General features: G+C 35.8%; 1 protein-coding gene across 1 annotated transcript; it reads right to left on the reverse strand.

Moving 5' to 3' along the window:
* Positions 1-410: 410 nt before the first annotated feature.
* Positions 411-20,593, reverse strand: LOC106131854 (nucleosome-remodeling factor subunit NURF301). Its single transcript, XM_060954742.1, has 18 exons — positions 18,994-20,593; positions 17,900-18,182; positions 16,964-17,430; positions 16,579-16,806; positions 15,531-15,703; positions 15,196-15,393; positions 14,646-14,886; positions 12,631-14,444; positions 12,161-12,380; positions 11,211-12,079; positions 10,958-11,072; positions 10,719-10,861; positions 5,081-5,267; positions 4,500-4,996; positions 3,808-3,992; positions 2,585-2,752; positions 1,340-1,620; positions 411-1,036 (listed from the first exon to the last, which is right to left on the reverse strand). Exons 1-18 carry the CDS (start codon positions 20,015-20,017, stop codon positions 831-833), a joined length of 7,299 nt encoding a protein of 2,432 aa, XP_060810725.1. The 5' UTR covers positions 20,018-20,593; the 3' UTR covers positions 411-830.
* Between the last annotated feature and the right edge of the window lie 2,319 nt (positions 20,594-22,912).

The raw sequence follows: 22,912 nt of genomic DNA on the forward strand, positions 1-22,912 counted from the left end.
CAGTATCAATAAGCTTGAAACAAAAGAACACTCATTAATACGATTAAATAGTTTGACCCATACATCTTAATATCACAATATGTCGAACAAAAATCTTCAAAGTTTCCCAACTTGACTGTAACATAGGCTATAGTTTTCTATTTCTGAGAATTCCCAAGGAAGTAAAAACCCAGTAATATAAGTATATTTTGTTATGGCTTCACTCACGGTACAAACCTAGCCTGTAACATCTGCAGAAAATATACTTTTTTTTTGCGGTGAGAGGTTTTTTCATGACAGTTTCTGTATTTCCGAAGTTAGTCTTTACAAACAAATAATGAAAGTTATCAACTTTACCTCTTTAAGAGACACTTAAGACAAACTCAATCCAACAGTAATTGATTGGAACAAAGCAAATAAAAAATTAAAACCATTGTCAAGATGTATATTAATAAAAATTTATTACTTACATACAATGGGTTTACCTTACTTAAACTAGTTGCTACCAAAATAACTAAAGTCGCCAAGTTATACTAGCTAACATAATATTTCACAGAGTGTGTACATACATAATAATAAATTATCCTGTCAGGAACTCTATATCTAAAAAGCGTGTCAGTTCATAATCGGAACAACAGTAATATACATACTAATTATACCAGTACTGACATACTCCTCAAATACATAACGCATTCTTTTAAATATAAATTATTATCTTTGAAAATTTCATCACAATGTATACAATTTACAGATCATAGAGCATGAAGCATCGGGAAATTAGCTTCACTGGACAGTTCTTCCATTCACTAAACCAATGCATTCTATTATGACTTGAAACTGGCACTTTTTTATCACTGTGTAGATTCAAATAACTTTTCCCGAAAATATTTAATTTTTTGTGCAAAAAATGCTTCTAATCCTTCTGCACACCGATAAAATTCTGAATCCTTAGGATTGAAGTACCGACAATTGTCAAAAATCTTAGTCATGTCACCAATAAACTCACTTAACGTACTATATGTTTGTTCGTTCACTTTTCTTTCCACTGTTTGAAGATCTGTAAAATAGAATACAATACTTGTAATTATATAGATTTATGGGTTGACTGTTATAAATCCACAATAATATGTAATAAAAAGAAAAGATTTATTTATTGTATGTTTGTAATGAATAAACTCAAAAACTACAGGTCTGTTTTCACGAAATTTGGCACAGATACCTATAGAATACATCCTTGAGAGTAACATAGACCACTTTTTTCCTGGAATTTCTCACGGTAGGGAAGCCCGGCGCAAAAGCTAGTCTTGAATAAATAATCACATTAAAAAAAAGATTTTTATTTATGTTAAAAAATACATACCCATCGGTTCTTTTATAACTTTATAATATGTGGGAGCTTCTCTGGGGTCAACAGGCTCCATAAATGGCCAAGCATTTTTATGTAATTGTATTTGTTTCACCAACCTCTTCAAATTTTCAAAATCTTTTGGGGTCAATTCTTTCATGTTAGCAAAATTGACAGAATTATTTTTTTGACAATTAGGACAAATATATTCATCAATATTATCTGCTTCAGATTGTAAAATCCCAACGCATCTACCATGGAACCAATCTTGACATCGGTCGCAGCATATGTAAAATCTAAAAAAAAATTAATATTAGGTATTATGAATAATATAAAAATCTATTAAATTCATATTTGTAAGAAATAACGTATAACACTTTCCATGCGGGACCATCAAATCAATTTTGCCGTCTCTGTAAAGTGGTTAAATATTATGAAGTCCATTCTGAATAACGTTAGGCGAAGTATTTCGTAAAAGCGTATCAATGCGTCCGTAACCAGAGCAGTTGACGTAATATGACTGTTTAGAAAGTGTATAGACAAATTTTGTGTTGCCATACATATAGAATATTTATAAAGATTGAGCAGCAATATAGAAGACCTCCCAACGAGGGCGCAATTTTGCGTTTCATGAAGCAAATTCAGTGCATGAGGGTTAAGGAATAACCATAGAAAAAAGGTGGATAGAATGAGGCTTAAAACTTCATGGTGGCCGTCTGTTGTTGCTGTGTATACACTATTGGTGAGAGTGAGCGTAAGCCGTGTGTGTATATATAAAGTGCTTTATTAAGCCATTTTTTAGTAAAACTCCGTTTGCCTTTTTTTATGTCTATGGGTTAAGGAGTCAACGTCCAAAAGAGCTCTCATTTGCAGTCGGTGACAAGTACGCCGTTATCCGAAAACCCTCTTCAAAACGTGGCAAACGCTCAAATGTCACGAAGACGAAAACCACAACAAGAATGTAATTTTCAAGTGTTCTTCTTTGCTGATAGGAAGTGAAGAACAGACAAAGCATATGTAATAGTTAATTAAGAGAAATGCTCATGAACATGATATTTATTCTTTAAGCTACGGGATAGCCACTCTGAAGTTTAATTTCATCACTTACTAACGGCTGGCTCTATCTACTTTGTTAGGGATAAAAACGTGTGTGATACTTGACGTGGCATGACATGCATTGGAGCGTCATGACGTGAGCAAGAACTCCTTGTACGGAAATGAAAATGCTGGAAATGTAATCCAAAAGATAAAATTACTAACTGTGAGTTATCATACGGCTGTCGACAAAGACAATATAGTTCTTGAGTTTCCTCAGCCCGTCGGCAATCGGGGCATACATATTCTTCCATAGTTTTGCTCATTTCTTCTGTAACTCCGACACAATCGCCATGGAACCAATTACTACAATGTTCACAACCAACATAAAACCTGAAAAATACATCATTTGAAATATAAAAATCACAAGAGAAAGGTCTTATAAGTAAATAAAAAAAAAAATCTTAATGTTATCTTGTTTTGATTATGACGACTACATCAGCTATTTGAGACTTTTATAATGCCTCGTGTAGATGATTCACTGCATTGATTCTTTTAAAAAAAATATGTATATGTCATTCTAGGCATATGTAAGAAAAATACAAATCTCAAAACATGATACCAATATTTTGATGAGATAGAAAAAAATCACAAATGTAGCTCTAAAAATATTTTTCAATGAGTAGAATTTTGTGAAAATGTACCTAAGCATACATTTTTTTTTGCATTACCTTATGTATCAAACAACTTTTGAGCGTTATACTGTTTAATTTTATGAATAAAAGATATTACAGACGCACCTAGCCGAGGCCCGCTGCTACTGTATAGCATCGGGCCTCGGCCAGTTGTGTCGTCGCCCGATAAGCCAAAATTACGTGAAGTCGCAAAAAATTTTTGAGTAAATTGTAAATCTAAATATCTCAGTTTTAGCGTTAAATTGTTTATTAAATTTTTGTTTTTGTGTAATGATTTATTATTATTTTTAGATTGTTGTTTATAATATAGGTAGTTAAGTGATTTCTGCGAAGAGAAGTAAAAAAGTTCATATAAATCAAACGCCGAACATGCTTTGTGTATACAAGGTATAGGTATATACCTTACAGGTTTTATATAATTATTACAAGTTAGGTAGGTACCAATGTATACGCTCAAATAATATGATTTTTGCTGTACGTACTATTGTATTGAGTGAGAGATACCAATATCTTTCCATCAACATTGGCCTTAGGTAGGTATGTACGTACTTACTAGTTTAAGGACAAGGTCAACATCATATACCTCATCGTCAGCACAGAGAACATTAACGAGCAAAATATTTTTCCTTAATCCACTTTCAGACTATTTTCTACTTAATTCTCTTTTTTTCGTCTTTTGTTGACAACCATGGCAGAAAGATTGGTTAAATTAAATATAATTATTATATAATAATTTATAAAAATAAATCTTACTTCGTATTATCGTACGGAGTGCGACATAAGCACAAAAGTTTTTCCTTTTTACTTCCTTTTCTATTTATCCGCGGCGTGGAGTCGCGGGAAGCTGAAGGGATTGTGCGTTTTTTACCGCCTCGCACTTCGTCTTGTTTGCTTCGCTCGGCACGAGTCCTTAGAGCGAGTTCCGCCGATAGTTCTTTCTAAAATTAATAAAACATAAGTAAAATGAAATCTTTTCGGGGTATAGGAGGGGATAAATATGTCTGCTCTTTATCCCTACTTAGTGTCAGATTATTAATTTTGATTATTTTCTTATTTTATCTTTCGAGCGAAAATGCGCCAATATATTATAAAATAATTCTGCCCGAAAGCAAAACATTTTATCTCGGGAGGTGAAGATTCGAATCCCAAATTAGTCACAATCAAAATCCCCAAACTTTGAATGATTGAAGACGCTATACGCGAAAAATAGGTTGCTGTGTAATGGGTAGATCGACTTCAATTTATTAATTATTTGATAAATTTAATAAAATCAAGATTGTTCTATAATTCATAGGACGCTGTCCATTGTGAAAGTAAGGTTGTTCCAAAACTATTCATAACCAGGAAATAAGATTTTTAAATTTGTTATTGTGCGAAAGCATAATGGGATTTCCAATTTTGATACAAGAAACCGGCTACCTAAGCGATAAAATCGACTAGCTCACCTGTATCTCAACTCCTAGTTCCTTTTCGAGTAATCCTCGTTTCTTAATAATATCTTTTTTTAGCATTTCCTTATGCTTGAAGAGGAGCATCTGGAGGCGTGCTGCGCGCCGTCGCTCGTCCAGTGCGGAGAGCGGGGCGGCGAGCGGAGCGGAGAGCGGCGCGGCGGCGGGCGGCGGCGAGGGCGCGGCGGGCGGCGGCTCGGGGCTGGGCGGCGCGGCGCGGGCGGGCGCGGCTCGCGGCGGCGGCGGCGAGGGCGGACGGCGGCCCCGCTTGCGCGGACTGCTGTCGACCCACTCGTCGTCGTCGTCGAGCCGGGAGGAGGCGGCGCGTCGCCGCGGCGGGGGGGACGGCGAGTGCGCCGCCACGGCTATCGCACGCGGCTCTCGCTCCGGTTGCTGCTCGGGCTTCATCCGTTTTTCTTGATATCTTTGAAGTTGCAGTAGCTTTTCTTCTATTTCTGGATTTAAATTTTCTTGTTTAAGAGCGCTCTTTATAGCTAAAAAGGAAAAAAAATTACTTTATGATAAATTGAATCTACTTATATCGAAACAATACGCTGAAAAAAATTGCAAGTACTCACTTTGTTGTATGTAATCGGGAGTGAGCACAAATTTATTCGTTTGTGCGATTCCCTCTTGTCCCATTTTTAGAATGTCAGGCTTATTATTGTTATCTTGCAATTCCTCTGGTTTGGAACTAATTGTCTCTTTATTTTCTCCATTCAAAAGAGGTGTTGTTTGTTTTGTTTGATCTTCTTCAGTAACCACCTAAAAGTAAAAGTTACATATAATATTAAAACAGAAACTTAATAAATGATACTTACTGTGTGATTTTCTGTCGAATCCCTTTTTTGTAGGAATTTAAATCTGGATTTCTACCTGTCAAATGGTTATTTCAAACGAAAATGTAAAAGAAACAATAAACAAAACGTAAATTAAAAAATCGTTTGTGGGAATATATCAGTACAAAATATCGAGACATTTCTTTTACATTATTTGAAACAACAATTTTCCTATTAATCTTAAAAATTCACAAATCTTTAGTAATTTTCGTATTGTAATTGCCCATACACCCCCACAAAACGTTTATAAGAAAATTATAATAAAAATAAATTTACATAAATGAATGGGAATCAGCTGAATAAAAGTCATCGATTAATATTGAAATATTTTATTCAAGTGAGATTAATATTGCACTAATCATTATATTAAATAAATACTGCTTCTGTTTGTAATTACTTATTACATCGTTAACAGGTGGTGTATGAGCAATTCCTGATACCGAAATTTTTTTTTTTTTTTTTCAATTGACTGCAATAACATTGATTCATTCAATTTAATAAAAATAATACGGTAGGATATAATTCTAAAACTGTATGGCATGCAATCTGCATCATCTTAAGCTAATTAGACAGTTTAATGGAGGAGTTCAGTGAAAATTAAATTCTTAATACCAATGTAACAATTTCCTATATGATAATTAAAATACTGATAAACTTCTCCATTAAATATAAATACAATTCTTTTTGGATATGATGATTGAGTTAAACTGACAATAACATAAGAGTCCCACCCCAATGCTAGCAAAATAATACTGTTTCCCAAAAATTGTTATCAAATCCTAAGAAAAATATTTACACGAAGCAATTTTCGTCTAGATCTTTGAGAACTTTGTAGAGAAATCTAATCCATAATAGATGATAGTTTCAGGCCTGAAAAAGCAAGTTTCCTCACGATATTTTAAACTCTCGCCGTAAGAGCACGTTAGTCAAAAAGCTCATAGTCACATGGCTGCGGCAGGAGTTCACGTTCGCATTGTTTTGTAACACATATGATGTTACAATTTTTCATTAAAAAGTACTATGTATTAGAAATTATCTCAAGAGCTTAAGATTTACAACAATCATCATATTCGGAAGGTGCCCAATCCTATCGACTGATTTGTTTATTAGTCAGATTGTAAATAACTTTTAAAATTCATGTTTATAATTTTTGAAAGAAAAGACGAAGGGAATTTGTTTACGTAGCATTGGTTTGGGACAAAGCAAGTTCATATAAATTCGAAACTTAAAATTTATAAATCAGAAATGTTGCTCTCCCGTACATGTTAAGGAGACATGAATTTTTATATTACGGTTATTTAATAGTTAAGACAGTACTTTCTACCGTTCTTCCTAATTTACCATAAATCTGTCTAATATTATGTTTTGTCTGTTTTCATTTAAAGTCGAACAAGAAAATAAAAACCGAACAATGAACTTCTACTAATTTTGCAAACCACCTGTGTCTTCTATGACAGCCTTGCATAGATGACGTAATAAAAAAAATACACGACACTAGGGTATCATCACAAAAACATTTTTTTTTCTTTAAAGCTCATAGTGAGAAACACTTATGAGGGTTTGTGAAATGCAAAATAACGACTTTTTAAACCCAACATTATTCCTTACATGTCATATTTTTAAACCGATTTGTTTTACGAGAGGTTCCAAATATAATCATTTGTTGAAACTGTTATATGAATATTCTATGGGAATTTTAAATAGTAACCCAAGAATCAAATATTTTTTCTTCCTATTTTACAAAAACAACTTATATTTACTTGTGAGCTAATTACGAGTATTTACAATTATCTTCTAATTTCACTGTTAATATAATAAATGGCGAAACGAGTGCCTTTGTTACCTCTGTAAACCATTTTTAGTTAGGTAGGAGTATCCTGCGAGTAAAATCGTACAGAGCACGAATACAACAGATTTAAAATAATAAGTCTTATACTTTTTCAGTATAAGTAGTATAAGCAGGCGATTGGATTCTTTTTTCATATATTTGACAGTTTATACGACAATATACACCGTTAGTTCTTAATCAGTACACAAAATTCTAACTCCGTATTTATAATTTTGTTTTTTAAAAATTGGTTAAAGAGTTATAATATTTTGTTTCGATCCTAAATTATTTCTGAAACTGTAATAACATTTACGTTTCACTACTATTAGGTCATTCATTAATCATTCTCTCTCGTTCTTACTTTCGCGTGATTTCCGCTAGTTCATACTTTTTTTTGGCTAGTGGTTCCCGACACCAATATAAAAAAGAATAGGACCACTCCATCTCTTTCCCACGGATGTCGTAAAAAGCAACTAAGGAATAGGCTTATAACAAACCAGCGGAATTCACTATTTTCCATGATTTGGTTTAGTCAAACCGTCGAGCTGCATCATTCCTACTCTGACGGGGATCTTCGTTAAAAATACCTCGTAGGTTTAGGTTCTGCGGATAAGCCGGCCTTCCCTTCCTATTCCTTGGATATGGGATGGCAACATTCACCACTACACGTGCGTTCTCACCACACAAAAACTATGCACGATGCATCTAGCCACTACCTACTTCCGAGACTTAAATTGCTAAGTCATAGCAACGACGGTAACCGGCCACCTTGAATGACAAATAGCGTGCGCGCAATTACGATAGCGAAATTGCACTATTTATTTCTCTTGCTGGCCAGCCAATCCGCAGAAAAGGGGACTAGGGGAAACATCGGGGGTGCGGCGCGGGGGCTTGACCTGAGCAATGAGCATGAATGAATCCAAAAGTATGTGACTAACGTTTCTCTCTCTCTATCTACCCGATTATCTTACTGTTTTGTTGTTTTCTTTACTTTTGATCTCTTGAATAAGAATGTGTTCAATATCGGGTACTGCCTTTTTGTTTTGTGTAGTAAATAACAATTAATGGTGTAAAATTATAATCGCAATCAAGACCTCTTAGGTTGAGTGTGCAATCGAGAACAGGCAATAATAGGTTGTTAAAGTGACTGTACGATAGGCAAAAGTTATTTAATATATTTATTTGTAAATGAGATGAAAAATGTAGCAGTTGATCGATAGGCTGCGTAAATTATATTTCCAAATTTGTATTCATTTGATGAAAGAGGCAGACGCAACTAAAAGTTGACCGAAAACTAGGAGTTATTGATTGAAGATCGAGTACTCAAAGGTAACAAACACTCGCCCCGACACTTAACCCTTTCCATGCGGCTGGCGTAATATCACGTATAACAAAAAACCGTTGGCCACACGGTGGGCGTATTATTGCGTCCAAAACAAATCCTTGTGTTAAACGATTAGACCAATGTGAAAGTTGGTTCCCCTGTACTGTAGTTATAAACTCAACAACCTTACGAGAAACGGTGGAAAAATACTTACTTATTATTATGTAGATACGAGTGCATGGTTTACGCCGATAGTGTTGTAAGCTTTTTATATCAAAAGTCTAATAAAAGGAGAATAATATGAATGGTAAGTTTATTACTTATAATTCTTAATAATGTGTTTTACCTCGAATCCTTTTGATTTCGATAATATTTTTAAAGATAAATCTTCAGATGAGACTCAAATTGACGAGCATGATGGTTCATGCATATTCACAACCAAATTTTATCGACGATGATGAGATGTCGCAAAGTATTTCATCAAGAAAACGAGGAAGAAACAATGAAATTTCTCCCGAAACTATTGACGAGGTCAAAGAATCTCAAGTATTTAAAATACCGCAATGAATTTTACAAAATAAAGTGAATTGTTATGATGACTCTCCAAATCCGATAACACCATGTCCAATACAAACACGATACAATGTACAAGATATGTCAACTAGCCAGTTACTTATTGTACCCTCATAAATTAAATTTTAAGCTACCCTCGTTACATTTTATTATAACCATATATTTTTTTTAAAAGCATGATAAAATAATATAAAAAAATGTAAAATGAGTATGTAAAAAACTGAGTGTTAATTTGCCTATATGCTTGCTCATACCCAGTTGCCCAAAAAATTATTATGATTAATAAAAATTTGATTTCAATATACTACATAATCCAGTATTTTTGTATAAAAAATATATATGCAAGAAATTTTATATAAATATTTGATATTTTTTTTTGTATTTTTGCAGCAAATGTTCATTATTCTCAATCATAATTTAATTTTGCTCATTTCTGCTAATAAAGACGTTATTGTTTCAAGGTATGGCAACACCAAAATTGTCTATATAATTTCGAAAACGAAATAATACGCCAACCGCGTCTAGGGAAAAAAAAATACAGGACGCAATAATACGCCTTCCGTACAGTAGAACCATTTTTGTTAGGACGTAATATCTCGCCCATCGTTTTATAGAAGGGCCTAAATACAAAGCCGCCCGTACAGAGACGGCGAAATTGAAATAATGCTTCCGCATGGAAAGGGTTAAAATTATTTTGTTATTTGTTTAGTGATTCGTATAAATTCTATCCATATACAATGAAGTAAATGGTAGATCATTACTTAAGTACTAATAATACCAAATGCTACGGTATTAATTACATACATTAAAACAATTTCTTTTAGAACAGAAACAATCTTTGGTGTATTAAACATTATTAATATTGTCAACTAATAAGTTTCATGACACAAACAGTGAGTCCAGTCTTATATTTATTAAAATTAAATAATTGCCTATAAAAAACCATCACATACATTTTTTTTTACTACTATCTAAATAATGTACTATTAACGGAGTAATGTGTTATGTCGTGTCGGGTTACGTTCTGATATTTCTACGTGTCATCCAATGTGTACGAAACGTATAAAGAATCTTTGTTGTCAAATATTTTTGTACTAAAAGTGTTTAGAATAACACTTCATTCCTAAATCTCAACAAAATGTAAGGGACCCGATTTAATTGCCATTTAAACAAGCCTCACGTGATGATTGTCATTTTATTAGAAAAAAATACCATTCCGGATGACAAAATTGAGAAGGTCATGTGAGACTCGCACGACATTTCACAGACTTTCAATTATTTACAGACTTTTAATTACTTCCATACAAAAAGTAGTTGAATAATAATATCGTAGTACCTATTTCAGCATATTTTGCATTAAATAAATAAAATAGATCTACTTTTGTATGAAATGCGTATCAAATGATAAGTTTCTTTGAACATGTTTTACGGTTAGTTATATCAGAAGTTCAAACCGACACCATATAGTACATGTTCTATTCCGATTTTAGGCGATTACCTCAACCGATTGTCGTCTTTAAAATTGCTTTTATCCAATTTCCAAGTATTATAAGAACAAATGAATGAAATGTTATCCTCTTAACAAGTGAACCTGGTAATACACGATCTCAAATAAGATAGAGTAGCCGTGCGGTTCAGTAGAAATAGATTACCTGAGGCGGCGCCTGCGCGGGCAGGGCGGGCAGCACGGGCGCGGCCACGGGCGCCAGCGGCGGAGGCGCGCCCAGCGCCGGCTGCACTGCCAGGTACATCTTGCGCGGGCCCAGCATACCCTGCTTGCCCGTCGATTCTTGAGCTGCAATGACAACACACCCGAGTCCCGAGTCAGAACGAATGAATACTCTTACGAATTTTTGCCACTTCGATTACAAAACGAAATTTTAAATGTTACCTTTCAACAGTTGCTGTTTCACTTGATGCTGAACTAACGCTAATTGTTGAGGAGTCAATGAATATCCGTGCAGTCCTTGTAATACTATGCTGGGACCACTACTGGTTTGCATGACCTGAAAAAATAAAATGAGCATGAGCGGACCGATATATTTGAATAACATCATGATATAATGCGAATAAAATTTCAGGTAACTTGTGAAATTCAGCAATGTTCCTCATACTCGGTCACACACGCTTCGATGTAAACTAACCTGAGCGGTGACAGTCTTTATGACTGTTCCGGGCGGCTGACCAACCAGCAGCCTTTTCTCCACGAGCTCGTCTTCGGTAGGTTGCTGTGCAGGGGCAAGGGCGGGGGCGGGCGCCAGCACGGGACGCGGCGTGGAGGTGGCCATCGGCGCGGCGGCCGGCGCCGGGCTCTGTCCGATGTGCGCCACGATCTGCGCCTGATTGTTTCCCGTAGGCCGGATGAGCACCTGCTGACCGTTGACGGTCGCGAGCTGTATTTTGCCGGCGGCTATCTGCTGCACGAGCGCCGGGTTGTTGACGACGATTTGCTGCGTGGCGGCGGGGCGAGGACGCGGCGCGGGCGTGCGCTGCACCAGCACGGTCTGCACGGGCGGCCGCGGGCGCAGCTGCGGCGGCACCAGCACGGGCCGCGCGGGCTGCAGCAGCAGCGGCTGCGGTGCGGGCTTGGCGGGCCGCTCGTCGCCCGCGGCGTCCGGCTTAGCGGGCGACGCCGCCACCAGTTGACCGGTCGCGCCTTGCTGCCCTGCCATCACAACGTGCAATTTTCCGTCGGCCATCTGGATCAATTGCTGTCCGGGAAGTAACCCTCTCACTGTTATTTTGCCATCCGGAGCTCGTATTATTTGAACTTTTTGCGGTCCTTCTTTTTGGGCGCTCGCTCCAGATTTAGGGGTATCCATCGTCTGCCCGGGTTTATTACCCGAGGTCACAGCTTGACTGATCACTCGCGTCGCACCTTCCGCGCCCTTCGTCATTATTATCCTTCTAGTGCCGATGACGGTTTTCTGACCCGTAGGAGTGTTAGAGTTGGTAGTCAACAGAGAAGTGAGGGTGCTCTTTCCAGATGCTTGATTGGGCGTCTTGGATTTATCTGCAATAATATGATCAGGTTGAGAGGCGGAGATCAGGTGGTCCCGAAACACACGTAAGAGAAGGTAGCCGCGCAGCCTACCTTGCTGGGCGTCGAGCGCGCGCTTGTGGTGGTGCGCGGCGCGCTGGTCGCGCAGCTGCTGCTCCAGCTTGTCCTTGAGGTCGGGCGCGGCGCGCGCGGGCAGCTTGCCGGTGGACGTGCGCGTGACGGGCGTGGCGCGCTCCGTGCGCTCGGCGCGCTCGCCATACTGCCGCACCTCCCACAGTTCCAGTTTGTCTTCGTCCACCCATTCCTCGGAGACCTGTTCCAATATTTTTATTTAAGATCAAGTATCGACCGGCGATTCCTACTAATATTATAAATGTGAAAGTTTGTTAAGATGTGTGTTTTTGTTACTTTTCCACGCAAAAACTTTTGCTAAGCTTAAGAATAACATAAAATTTATAGACATATTTAAATATTGTCAAGAAAGTCAGTTAAAAACCGTTTGTTTGTTTGCGAGGTCATAATAGTGGCTGTTGCCCACATAATATTTTCTGAATAATACTAACCTGGGGCTCAGTATTTTGAGGAGATTCTGCCCGTTTTCTTTTTCTTAAACCGCTTCGTATGGAAGTTACTTCGCGCACGGTTTTTGGTAATTCTAAAGGAATTACGACTCTGCGGCGAAGATATTGTGTTCGCTCTGAAAATTGGCCGATATGACGATGTTTTAGTAGCTCCAACGATACTATCTCTGTATCTGTTGTTAATTGATGCTTTCCATCAGCGGTAGCAGGTTTAGCGGCCATGTCGTCCCATCTTAAGCAAGCAAACATTATTCGAACCTGCAGAGCTGCACTAGCCAACCACTGAAGATTAACTGTACGATATAACCAACATGTTTTAAATAAAGGACGAGGGCAAGGATATGGCCAAACTGCTTGATTGGGTTTTGCATTAAGACTAAACCCTGAAACAGTACTATGTCCAGCCTGCCTAGATATTCTTCGTAATTCATGATGTGGTAAAACCATTAAAGTTTTTGCTTTGCTTCGTGTGTGGAATGTAGAACAAAGAGGGTACTTAACGGGTGTCCTCTTCTTTTTCTTTTCTACAGCAGATGTCTGTACTTTTTTAAGATAAACTTTCCCACGCGGACTTTCTGATGAATATATTCTTATGACACCATTTTCAGTCTTCTCTTCTTTAATTGGCTTATCATCTCTTTTAGGACGTACAAGACCAAATCTCCTATTGAGAGCTGCACGATATTTTGGTTTGTCTTCACTTTTGGTTGTTGTCACAGAGCATTTATATGATGCATCTTTTGCGTCAGTAGTAGGAACTGTGTTTGTATTTGTTGACGCTTTGGACCGACCCCTGGTTATCCTTAATTTTGGGATAGGTGGTCTATTTTGATCTGCATCAGTATCTGCTATGATATCTTCTACTGGTTGGTCAATATCAGTCAACTCTTTTAAAGGCCCAATTTCAACATCGTTTTCTTCAATATTACCACAAGAAATATCAATATCCATTTCGTTTCCAACAGCAGGAACGGCAGATTCTTCTAGGGTGTTCTCAGATTTAAGAATACATAATGAGTCGTCATCTTTTTCGGTTTTAATTGTCACTTCGGATTCTCCGCTCAACTTTCTTTTTACAAAACAATCTGTATTTTTGCTATCATATTCCTGAGCGCAAGCAACGGCCGAAAGTAAGTCAGATAAAATATTCTCATTAGAATTTGTGGAAGATACAGAACTTTTCCCCAACAAGTACTGTTCTAATATTGAAGCTTTATTGTTCTCCTTACAATTTAACAATCTTGTCGAGTTTGTAGTATCGCCTTTCAATACTGTTAACAATTCATTTAATAATTTTCCTTTCATCAGACAGAGAGGAGAGTAACAATTTATTTGTACACCTGATCCTTGTAATAAACTAGATGGTTCTATTTTGTTACAATGAGATGAATAACATTTGTAGTGTTTGGTAATTTGAGCCAATGCTTTATACTGATCACGTAGCAGATCAGCTGTTGTTGATGTGGTATTTATATTTACAGATTTAATTTCACTTGCAGTTTCGCAAATAGAAGGGAGTTCAGTTTCGGGCTCATCATTTTCGACATCAATATTTTTGTCATCTTCACTTTTCACATCTAATTGCTCTTGTTTTAATTGTGATACATAATTTGCAATCTTTTTCTCTTCCATGAATTTCAGATATGTACGTCGATTGAGAAAGTCATCTAATTTAGACTTTCTGGCTACCTTTGGATAATATCTTCTAATAGATGAACTTAAGGCTTTTTCTACATCAATTTCCTCAAAATCTTCATTCTCTTTTTCTACAGTGAGGTTCCGCATTGATGGTGGTACTAAAATATAATTCACTATTAATGTATTGAAATAGTAAAGATGGAAAAAAATTTAAATAATAAATCATCATCTCAATTCTATCATTAAGCCAAATAGCTGAATGTGGCCATTCAGTCTTTTTATGACTGTTGGCTCTATCTACCCCGCAAGGGATATAGACGTGACTATATGTATGTATGTAAATAATAAATTTTACTCACACTTTTCAAGAACTTCCTTATCTTCAGTCTTATTAGAAATCAAATATTCGTAAGTTTTTGGTTCAACAGCTAAAATTTTTATGGTATTTCCTTCTCTCACTCTAACAGCAATTTTAGCAGGGCCGTTCAATAAGTTTGGCTTGAAACTAGCATTATGTTTTTTAAACTTTCTAGTGGCAGAATTCCATAACCATCCCCATTGCCCGTGAATGCGATATTCTTCTCCTTTTTGCTTCCAAACCTATAATGATAACCATAATTAAAAAATATATTGGTAGACTTAGAACACACCAAATCAAATATTAATATTATATCTTAAGTAACATATCCTACTACTATTATAAAGGCGAAAGTTTGTATGGATGTTTGTTACTCTTTCACGCAAAAACTACTGAACCTATTACCATGAAATTTGGTATGTAGGTAGCTGAAGACCCAGAATAACACATAGGCTACTTTTTATCCCAGAGTTCCCGCGGGATTGATAGGGTTTCCATGCGGACGAAGTCGCGGGCGGCCTCTAGTGTATATATAAAGCTAACAAAGGTACCTGATGTCGTAGTCCCAGTGAATATTTCACAAAGTTATATGCTGTTCTGTATCTCTCTTCTTCTTCATCTCTCTCTTTTTTCTCTCGTTTGTCAAGTTTTTTCCGTTCCTCTCGCTCTGCAGCCGTAGTTCGTATAAGTCTGACGTGACCCAACTGTTCATGCCATGCTGGCATCCAAACTACATTTTTTATACATGCCTGTAAGAAATTTACAGAATTAAAGTTAAAATTCAGGTTTTTAGTATGATAAAATGGTTTGTGCATAATTTATAAAATTTGTAATAGATATAAATAAGACATTTGAGTGAAAGTGCTAAGCGATTTGTTAAATTTACCTGTAAAACACACAGAGCTCTTGAAAAGTCTCGTGGGGCTTGACAAAGTTGCACTGCTTGCACCCATGGTTTCCTTAATAATGGCCAGTTAGGATGCATGAACTGTACTACTATATTAGATTCCAAATGAAGTAAAGTTTGTCTTATAGTGGCAACAAGTAGTGGCTTTGTAGCTGAAACAAAAATATAATAATAAAAATAAAGGCGTTGGGACGTGACGACCCCATCGCCCTCTGAGAAAGGAGTTTCCTTCCTTCGGCTCGTGAATATTCATGTGTACCAACAAAATAATAACATTGAAAAAAATATGAAATGGTGCTTTGTTAACAGGAAAAAATATATGAAGGGAAAGACTTATAAACTTGGGATTCCAGACTTTTTGAGACTGTAGTTGGCCTCGTGGGTAAACTGAGCATAGAGAGATAAGAACATTTTTACATACATTAGATTTATATAAAATTATCAAACCTGTTTGATATTAAATGTTAAGAATTAATGTAGTCAACCATGACCATAACCATGTAGTAGTAAGTAGAACAAGTTCTATCAAAGTATGTTCATTAACATTTAGCAGAGCAAATGTTCTTACACTTGAATGATGGGAATATGAGCAACTCAGGTCAACAACAAAGGACTCAACCTGGACAAACTACAAGTAACTATTTATTTATTTAAAACTTTATTGCACAAAAAATATGTACAAAGGGCAGATTCAATGCCGTTTGGCATTCTCTACCAGTCTACCAGCTGACCAAACAAAAAACTTTAAGTTGGTGGTGTGATATATTGCACATGCATATTGATAAATACATACAGTAAAAACAAAATACGAAAATACAGCTCAATTTGGTCCAAAGATTCGACTGGCAGAGAATGCCATTAAGTCCACCTGTTGTACATTTAACATCCATAAAGTTTAAATAAATAAATAAAAATACATACAATTCATAAAATATCAAATTGGGATGACCCATTATTGATCTGCCGAAGATTGAACCCATTCAGCACACACACCAACACAAAGAAAAAATATATAAAAATATCTTACCATTAAGAAGGCCAGTCCACTTAAATTCCTGGGCTGATGATAATGAAAATTTGTGGGACATGTAACGTTTTTTATCTCTCTCTTCATTTCTTTGGGGTTTGTTAAGTGCCAGAGTGTTACTAGCATACTGATTGACATAATTTTTGAAAGAATTTTCATTTCCCAACTTAAAAAGATATGTTCCATTGGATAACTGGTTGGATTTAAACCTGGTTACTCTTTCTGTAACTAAAATTAAATATTTTTAAAAACACAACAACAAAGTAAAAGTATAATATTTAGTCTACAAAATATGAAACAATATTGCAGACAATTGAAAAATTGTGTTGATATTAAAAACATTACTTAATAGTAGATTACAAAAAGTTTAAGACTTTTTTATTACCTTCATCTGTTTTCTTCTGTACTGTCTTAATTTTGTTAACAAGACTTTTTGACTTTTTAACATCATCATCCACTCCATCCTGCTCTTCATTTTCACCTTGCGCTATGTCTTCACTTGCTATGGTAACTTCATTCACAACATCACTATCAGGGACTAGTGAAGAATCATTTTCTGTTTTTTCATCATCTAGTTTTAAACTAACATTTTGTTCTTGGTATTTCTGTTCCTCTTTTAACTTTCTTTGCTTTATAATATTAGCATTTTCAATTTCCAAATAAGATTTACGACTTCCTTTTGCCTGGTTTGTAAGTTGTTCTGTAATGTCCATTTGTCTTAAAATTTCTTGTCTCATTTCTAAAAGCTCCCTCACTAAAGGTGTTTCCATTTCATCTGCATCTAACTTATTTAACAACTCTTGAAACTGCTGTGGAGTTGTGTAATACCAAACATCTCCATTTTCAGCTTCACTGTAAATAATATAAAATAGTGTATGATAATATAAAGCTGTCATTCTGTAGGGAACAGAGTGTTGGGCAACGAAAGCAACGGATGAAAGGAAACTGCATGCCAATGAGATGTTAATGTTAAGATGGATGTGTGGAGTGACAAGAATGGATAAAATACATAACAAGTATATAAGAGGAAGTGTAAAACTAACAACACCAATAAATGAAAAGATAAATGGTAATAAGCTGGGTTGGTATGGACACATCATGAGAAGAGAGGAAGGAAGGAAGGAAAAAGAGATAGATGGACAGCTTAAAGGGAGTGACCACTGGTCATACATGGATGGCAAGTGATAGAAGTTATTGGAAAAAACTAACATACTGTGCTGACCTCACGTAAAAAGTGGGAAAAAATGACAAAGAACAAGGATACATAGTGATTAAATATAATGCAAACTACTGAATAGTTTAAACAATCTATTACACTTACATAAATAAGCGACGAACAATGAACCAATACTTTCTTCCATGCCTGTCAAAACCTAAATGCTCATGGCGACATAGAAGCCCTTGTTTCTCAGCATCAGGTAAACAGTCAGTAACTCCTAAGGTTTTATGTTGTTTACAAAGGGCACATTGCCAATCTTCTGAGGGTACATCAACTAAAGGTGGATCAACACATTCCAAGTGAAAAACTGCAGGGCATGTTTCACAGCACAACAGATCCCCCAGGCGGTGACAAACTCGGCAATGGTCATCATAATGTATGGGAACTAGAAAAAAAAACTATATCAGATTTCAAACCATTGTGTTAACAATAAAGTTGGAAACCAGTGACACATGACCAGCTATCTAATAGGTAATTATATATAAATACTGCGTTATATACATAGCACGCGTGATGCCGTTTTTATCGCGTGAAACTTTCGCTGCTTTGCTTTTATTATGACGTTAAACAGAACAGCAATAGTTTAAAAGGAAAAGTAATAGTTTAACTCACAATAAAAACGGCGTCGTGCTATGCTACAGGGAAGAAAACCCTCTAATCCATCCAAGTTCGAATATTTGTGCATACATAAAGACACGCAAAATAGGGTTCGCACCTGCCAAGCTACAGGGGTTGAGGAATGTTTATATCTATGCATGATACAAGTGCAAAGCTGCCTGCGGCTAGTCGCTTGTTCAAAATGGTATCTTCACTTTGCCTTCCTAAGTAAATAACCAATAACTTTCATGAAGAAAAATGTATTGCATTTAACACCTTTAAAATAATTTCAGTAAATTTCTTCTGTTTCATGCAATGACATTATAAGTTTCTTTGGTAGGTAGGCATAATAAACAGGTAAACACTGAGTTTTAAATTTTTTAAGGTATTTCAACATAGGTAATTGGTTGTTGTTTGCCTCTTTTAAGGTCTTTGACTTTTGGTGATGTGGTAGCAACCTGTCGCCAATCTCAATTTTATTATTGAGTTATCCAGCTGAATATGATCTTTTTAAAACAATTAGCTCTGTTACAGAACAAAATTGTTATGAGATTCCACTAATGCAGACTTAGCTTATTACGTGAAATAAAAATAATTACCTTCACTAAGGAGGTCATCCCTCACTGGATTAGTGATTAAAAACTGATTGCACAAAAACTGCAGCACTGTTACCCTCTCTTCTATTGACGTAAAAGGATATTCACATGAATTCAAAATTTTAACAACATTTTGATCAAAGGATTTGTCACTTTCCACATAAATTCTCAATATTTCAGGCCATGTCATAACATCTAACAAAAATAAAGTAATGTTTACACTATCTTTATGGTCCAGTGGACCAAAGTGGGTTTGTTGAGCATCTTCTTCCCTTAGAAGAGCTTTTAATAACATAATGTGAACTTCTATTAGCAAATTGCTCTGATCTTCACAACTTATAGCTGCACACAAATCTTCAACACGAAATGGTGATAGTCGCACAAGATGTCTGAAATGTCGAAGGACTTCATATATACCAACTACTTCAATTACTAGGTTGTGTGGGATGAGTAAATCATCTGAAGAAGCTGGAAGCTCCAAAGGTGGTATTTGTCTTTCTTCTTGCAGCCACAGTGGATCTGGACTTGGAGGTCGTATTGTGTGATTACTTACTTTCTTTATAGTACCTCCAGTGATACTACTGTAACTGCTTACAGAAAAATCACTCTCACTTGCTGCACCTTCTACACTGGCTTCTGAACTGTCGCTGGCGCGATCTTCTTCGGGTTCAGATCTGTCGCTGTACTCATCACCGAAATCTGATCCATAATGATATTCAGACTCATGATAATCAGCAGCATGTGGATTGTAACCCCTACGTGAATATCCACTAGATAAACCTCCTCTCTTACTTTTACGAGTTTTTCCACCTCTCTGTTTTCGTGTACTTCGTCTACTAATATCACTTCCCTGTGGCGACGATGCTCTAGATGCTGAAGGTGTACTCGCATGGGATGCCGTTCCAGCATTTTGAGCTTGTAAATATTTAGGCTTTTTCAATAAATGATATTGAAATTTTCTGTTCTTTTCATAATTTCCCGATTTTGGGGGCCTGCCTCGTTTCTTTGCCCCTCTGCCGGACATCATTAAAGACAACTGTCAATTATATACGGTTCCGCACGTGTACCACAAAAACATAGTCTTGTTTACAAATAACAAAACGATGGAAATGCATTTCAATTCATCCTAAATCCAACGCAGTCATGTTCCAACAATTTGTAACGCTTAGCTCAAACTAAACGTCATACAACTACACTACAACTGCACAAAAAACACTGTTATTCATATATCTTCACTAAAAATCAGTAATTTACTTGGTATCAATAACCAAATGTATTCGATTTTTATAGTGGGAATGAAGGCACCAAAAACGTAATGACGCGAAATGCGAGTATGCAATTCTGAAACGCTTGGATGCTGGCTTCTCATTGGTCGATTACTTGACCGCCATGTCGATTTTAGATGGAGTTATTGAAATTAATCTCAGAAGAACTTAAATCAACAGATATAGATTGTATCACACAATGCGTTTCCTAGAAATTAATTGATATATTATTGATTATAGCTGAATCCCGACATTGTAGGCAAGGCGTAAGTTAAAACCTCTGCACGAAAAGAACACTCGGTTGCTCGATCGGTAGGAAGTAGCCATATTGGCTTTGGAAGTCAAATGAACTTTTTAATAATTACCATATTTGAGAAATTGAAGAATATTTTACAACTTAATGAAACAATATTTAAAAAAAGAAAATCTGTAATATGATGTTTGAAAAAATATACATAAAAGTTGATAAGCATAAATTATATTTATTTATGCGATGGCTGACTAATCGAAACCGGAAATAGATATAGGTTAAAATTCTAGCTTTATGGACTCTACTCACTTGCAATTTGTCTTAACTACTTGGCCCCACAGGATGGGACCAAATTATTTTTCTTAGAAAAATAGTACCTAATACGCAAATTAAAAATATAATTGATTGTCGTCGTTTATGGTATAGCCAAATTAGGAGCGTTGGTGGTTGAATCGGTTTAAATCCCACCTTGACCATGTACTAATATTTTCGAAGTTATATTAAAGTAACATTAGAGGCATGAGTTTAAATATTAACCCATGTTCTTATGGTGAGGGAAAACATCGTGAGCAAACCTGCACGTGCAGGCAACTGGATGTATAATCCAATACGAGTTAAGTTCCCCTTGCAAAGGTTGCGGAGGTCAGATGGGTGTCTTACCTAATGCAGCATCCATGGTCAAAGGAGTACTCCAGGCTCCTTTAAAAAGTAGGTGATGGTAATGTGACTGGTACTGAAGCCAGAAAGAAGAAGATAGGGTCGCTTTATAAACGATAGTGGCGCTTCTATTTTCTCTCTGTCACTACGGTCCAATCCTTGGACCAAGTATCGTAATGGCTAATGGACGGAGTATTGCGACATTACCGTTCTTGTGTCGGTGAGTCGATGTATAATCACATCACTTAGTAACTTTGTCTATCTCATGCGTAGACAGAGTATAGGTAAGCAGTATAGTTTTCTCTATGTAGTGATTTTGTTACTTGTGGCGTAGATTTCACCACAAGGGAAAATAAGTTCCGTGTCTTTTGGTGACCGACTAGTCGATCAAAAGAAACAGCTACATATTTAGACGAGATAACTGGAATCCCACTAAATATTCTAGATTGTTATACCTACATGTGTCCGATTGTCCAACTTTTATTGAGGGATAATATCCAGCTTACTGTCAATCTGTAATTGAAGAACGAGGATTGCGAATGAGGATTTTCAGAGGGAAAATTTAAAAAAAAACTTAATAGATGGCGGATTAAAAATCGATTTTTTAAAAGTAAAAATCAATTTTTATGCGTGATTTTCTAAAATTAATAATTGATTAAAAATCGATTTTTATAATCATGCAATAAATGCACTCCGACATTACGTTTTTGACTTCTGGCTTGGAGCCCGGAACGCGAACTGCCAAAGAATACTATTATAGCTCCATATTACATTAACGCCATCTGTGCATTCTTTCTGTGTTTTTAAAACAGTTTAGATGATTCATTTAATCAAACATTCTCTAGATAGAGTTAGTCGTTGAACAGTATTTTACCGACATTCGTTTGATATTTTATATTTTATTTATTATAAGTTGCTAAAACTTCATTTTACAAATTTGATTGGTAAAAACTTTAATTTGTGTTGATTATATAAGAACTTACTGTTTCTGATGTTTATTTTTAATGAATAAATCTATTGATATAATGTATATGGCGTTTATTTTGACATGAATTGAAAAATTAGGAATAAAATCGATTATATTCTTAATAAATAAATCGATTAGATAAAAATCGATCTTTTATCAGCAATGTCACATCCCTACTAGGCTGAAAAACTAACGCTTACTCGGTCGCACGAATAAACATCGATGTTTAGCTGGAAAATATCGTGTAATGAATAATATTTTGTCTGGTCAACGTGACGCAAATATGCCTATGGAATTACAATTTTATTTAAAAAGTCCGGAAGCTGATTTAAAAAAGCTGGCCTACTCCTATACCAGCAACGTAACCGATTGAAGGGAAAAACCTGTCAAAGTATATTTTTTTACAAAGTGTGGACAAAAGATACTGGGATTGTTAATATTTTTGTTTAACTTTTGTCATTACAATTACAATAAATAATTTTCATAAATATAATAGACGGTTTTATTATATTACAAAAAAAAAAAAAAACAATATTAAGATTCGATGTTTTCTTAATATCGATCATCCCTAGTCGCACGTAATCTGTCGATGTAGGCGATTATAGTATGGCACCTGTACAGTGTTACCAACTCTCAAAAATATTTCTCCCTAAACCTAAGTTAAAACCCCCTTAAATTGCCTTAATTATTTGAAAATCCCTTTAAATATATATTTAATAAAAGTAATATATGTAAATAAAAGTAATAAAAATAATATATATAAATAAAAGAGACCGCATTTTT

The sequence above is a fragment of the Amyelois transitella genome, chromosome 5 (genome assembly GCF_032362555.1).
Source record: "Amyelois transitella isolate CPQ chromosome 5, ilAmyTran1.1, whole genome shotgun sequence".
Classification (NCBI taxonomy): domain Eukaryota; kingdom Metazoa; phylum Arthropoda; class Insecta; order Lepidoptera; family Pyralidae; genus Amyelois; species Amyelois transitella.

What these genes read in the sequence shown, in the direction of transcription:
- LOC106131854 (XM_060954742.1), bottom strand. Translation starts at nt 20,017, where the DNA reads ATGATGTCCGGCAGAGGGGCAAAGAAACGAGGCAGGCCCCCAAAATCG. An exon ending in CTCAAAATACTGAGCCCCAG is followed by an intron (nt 12,381 to 12,630) that starts GTTAGTATTATT and finishes ATATTGGAACAG; the next exon opens with GTCTCCGAGGAATGGGTGGA. An exon ending in ACTCCGTACGATAATACGAA is followed by an intron (nt 2,753 to 3,807) that starts GTAAGATTTATT and finishes TGTATTTTTCAG; the next exon opens with GTTTTATGTTGGTTGTGAAC.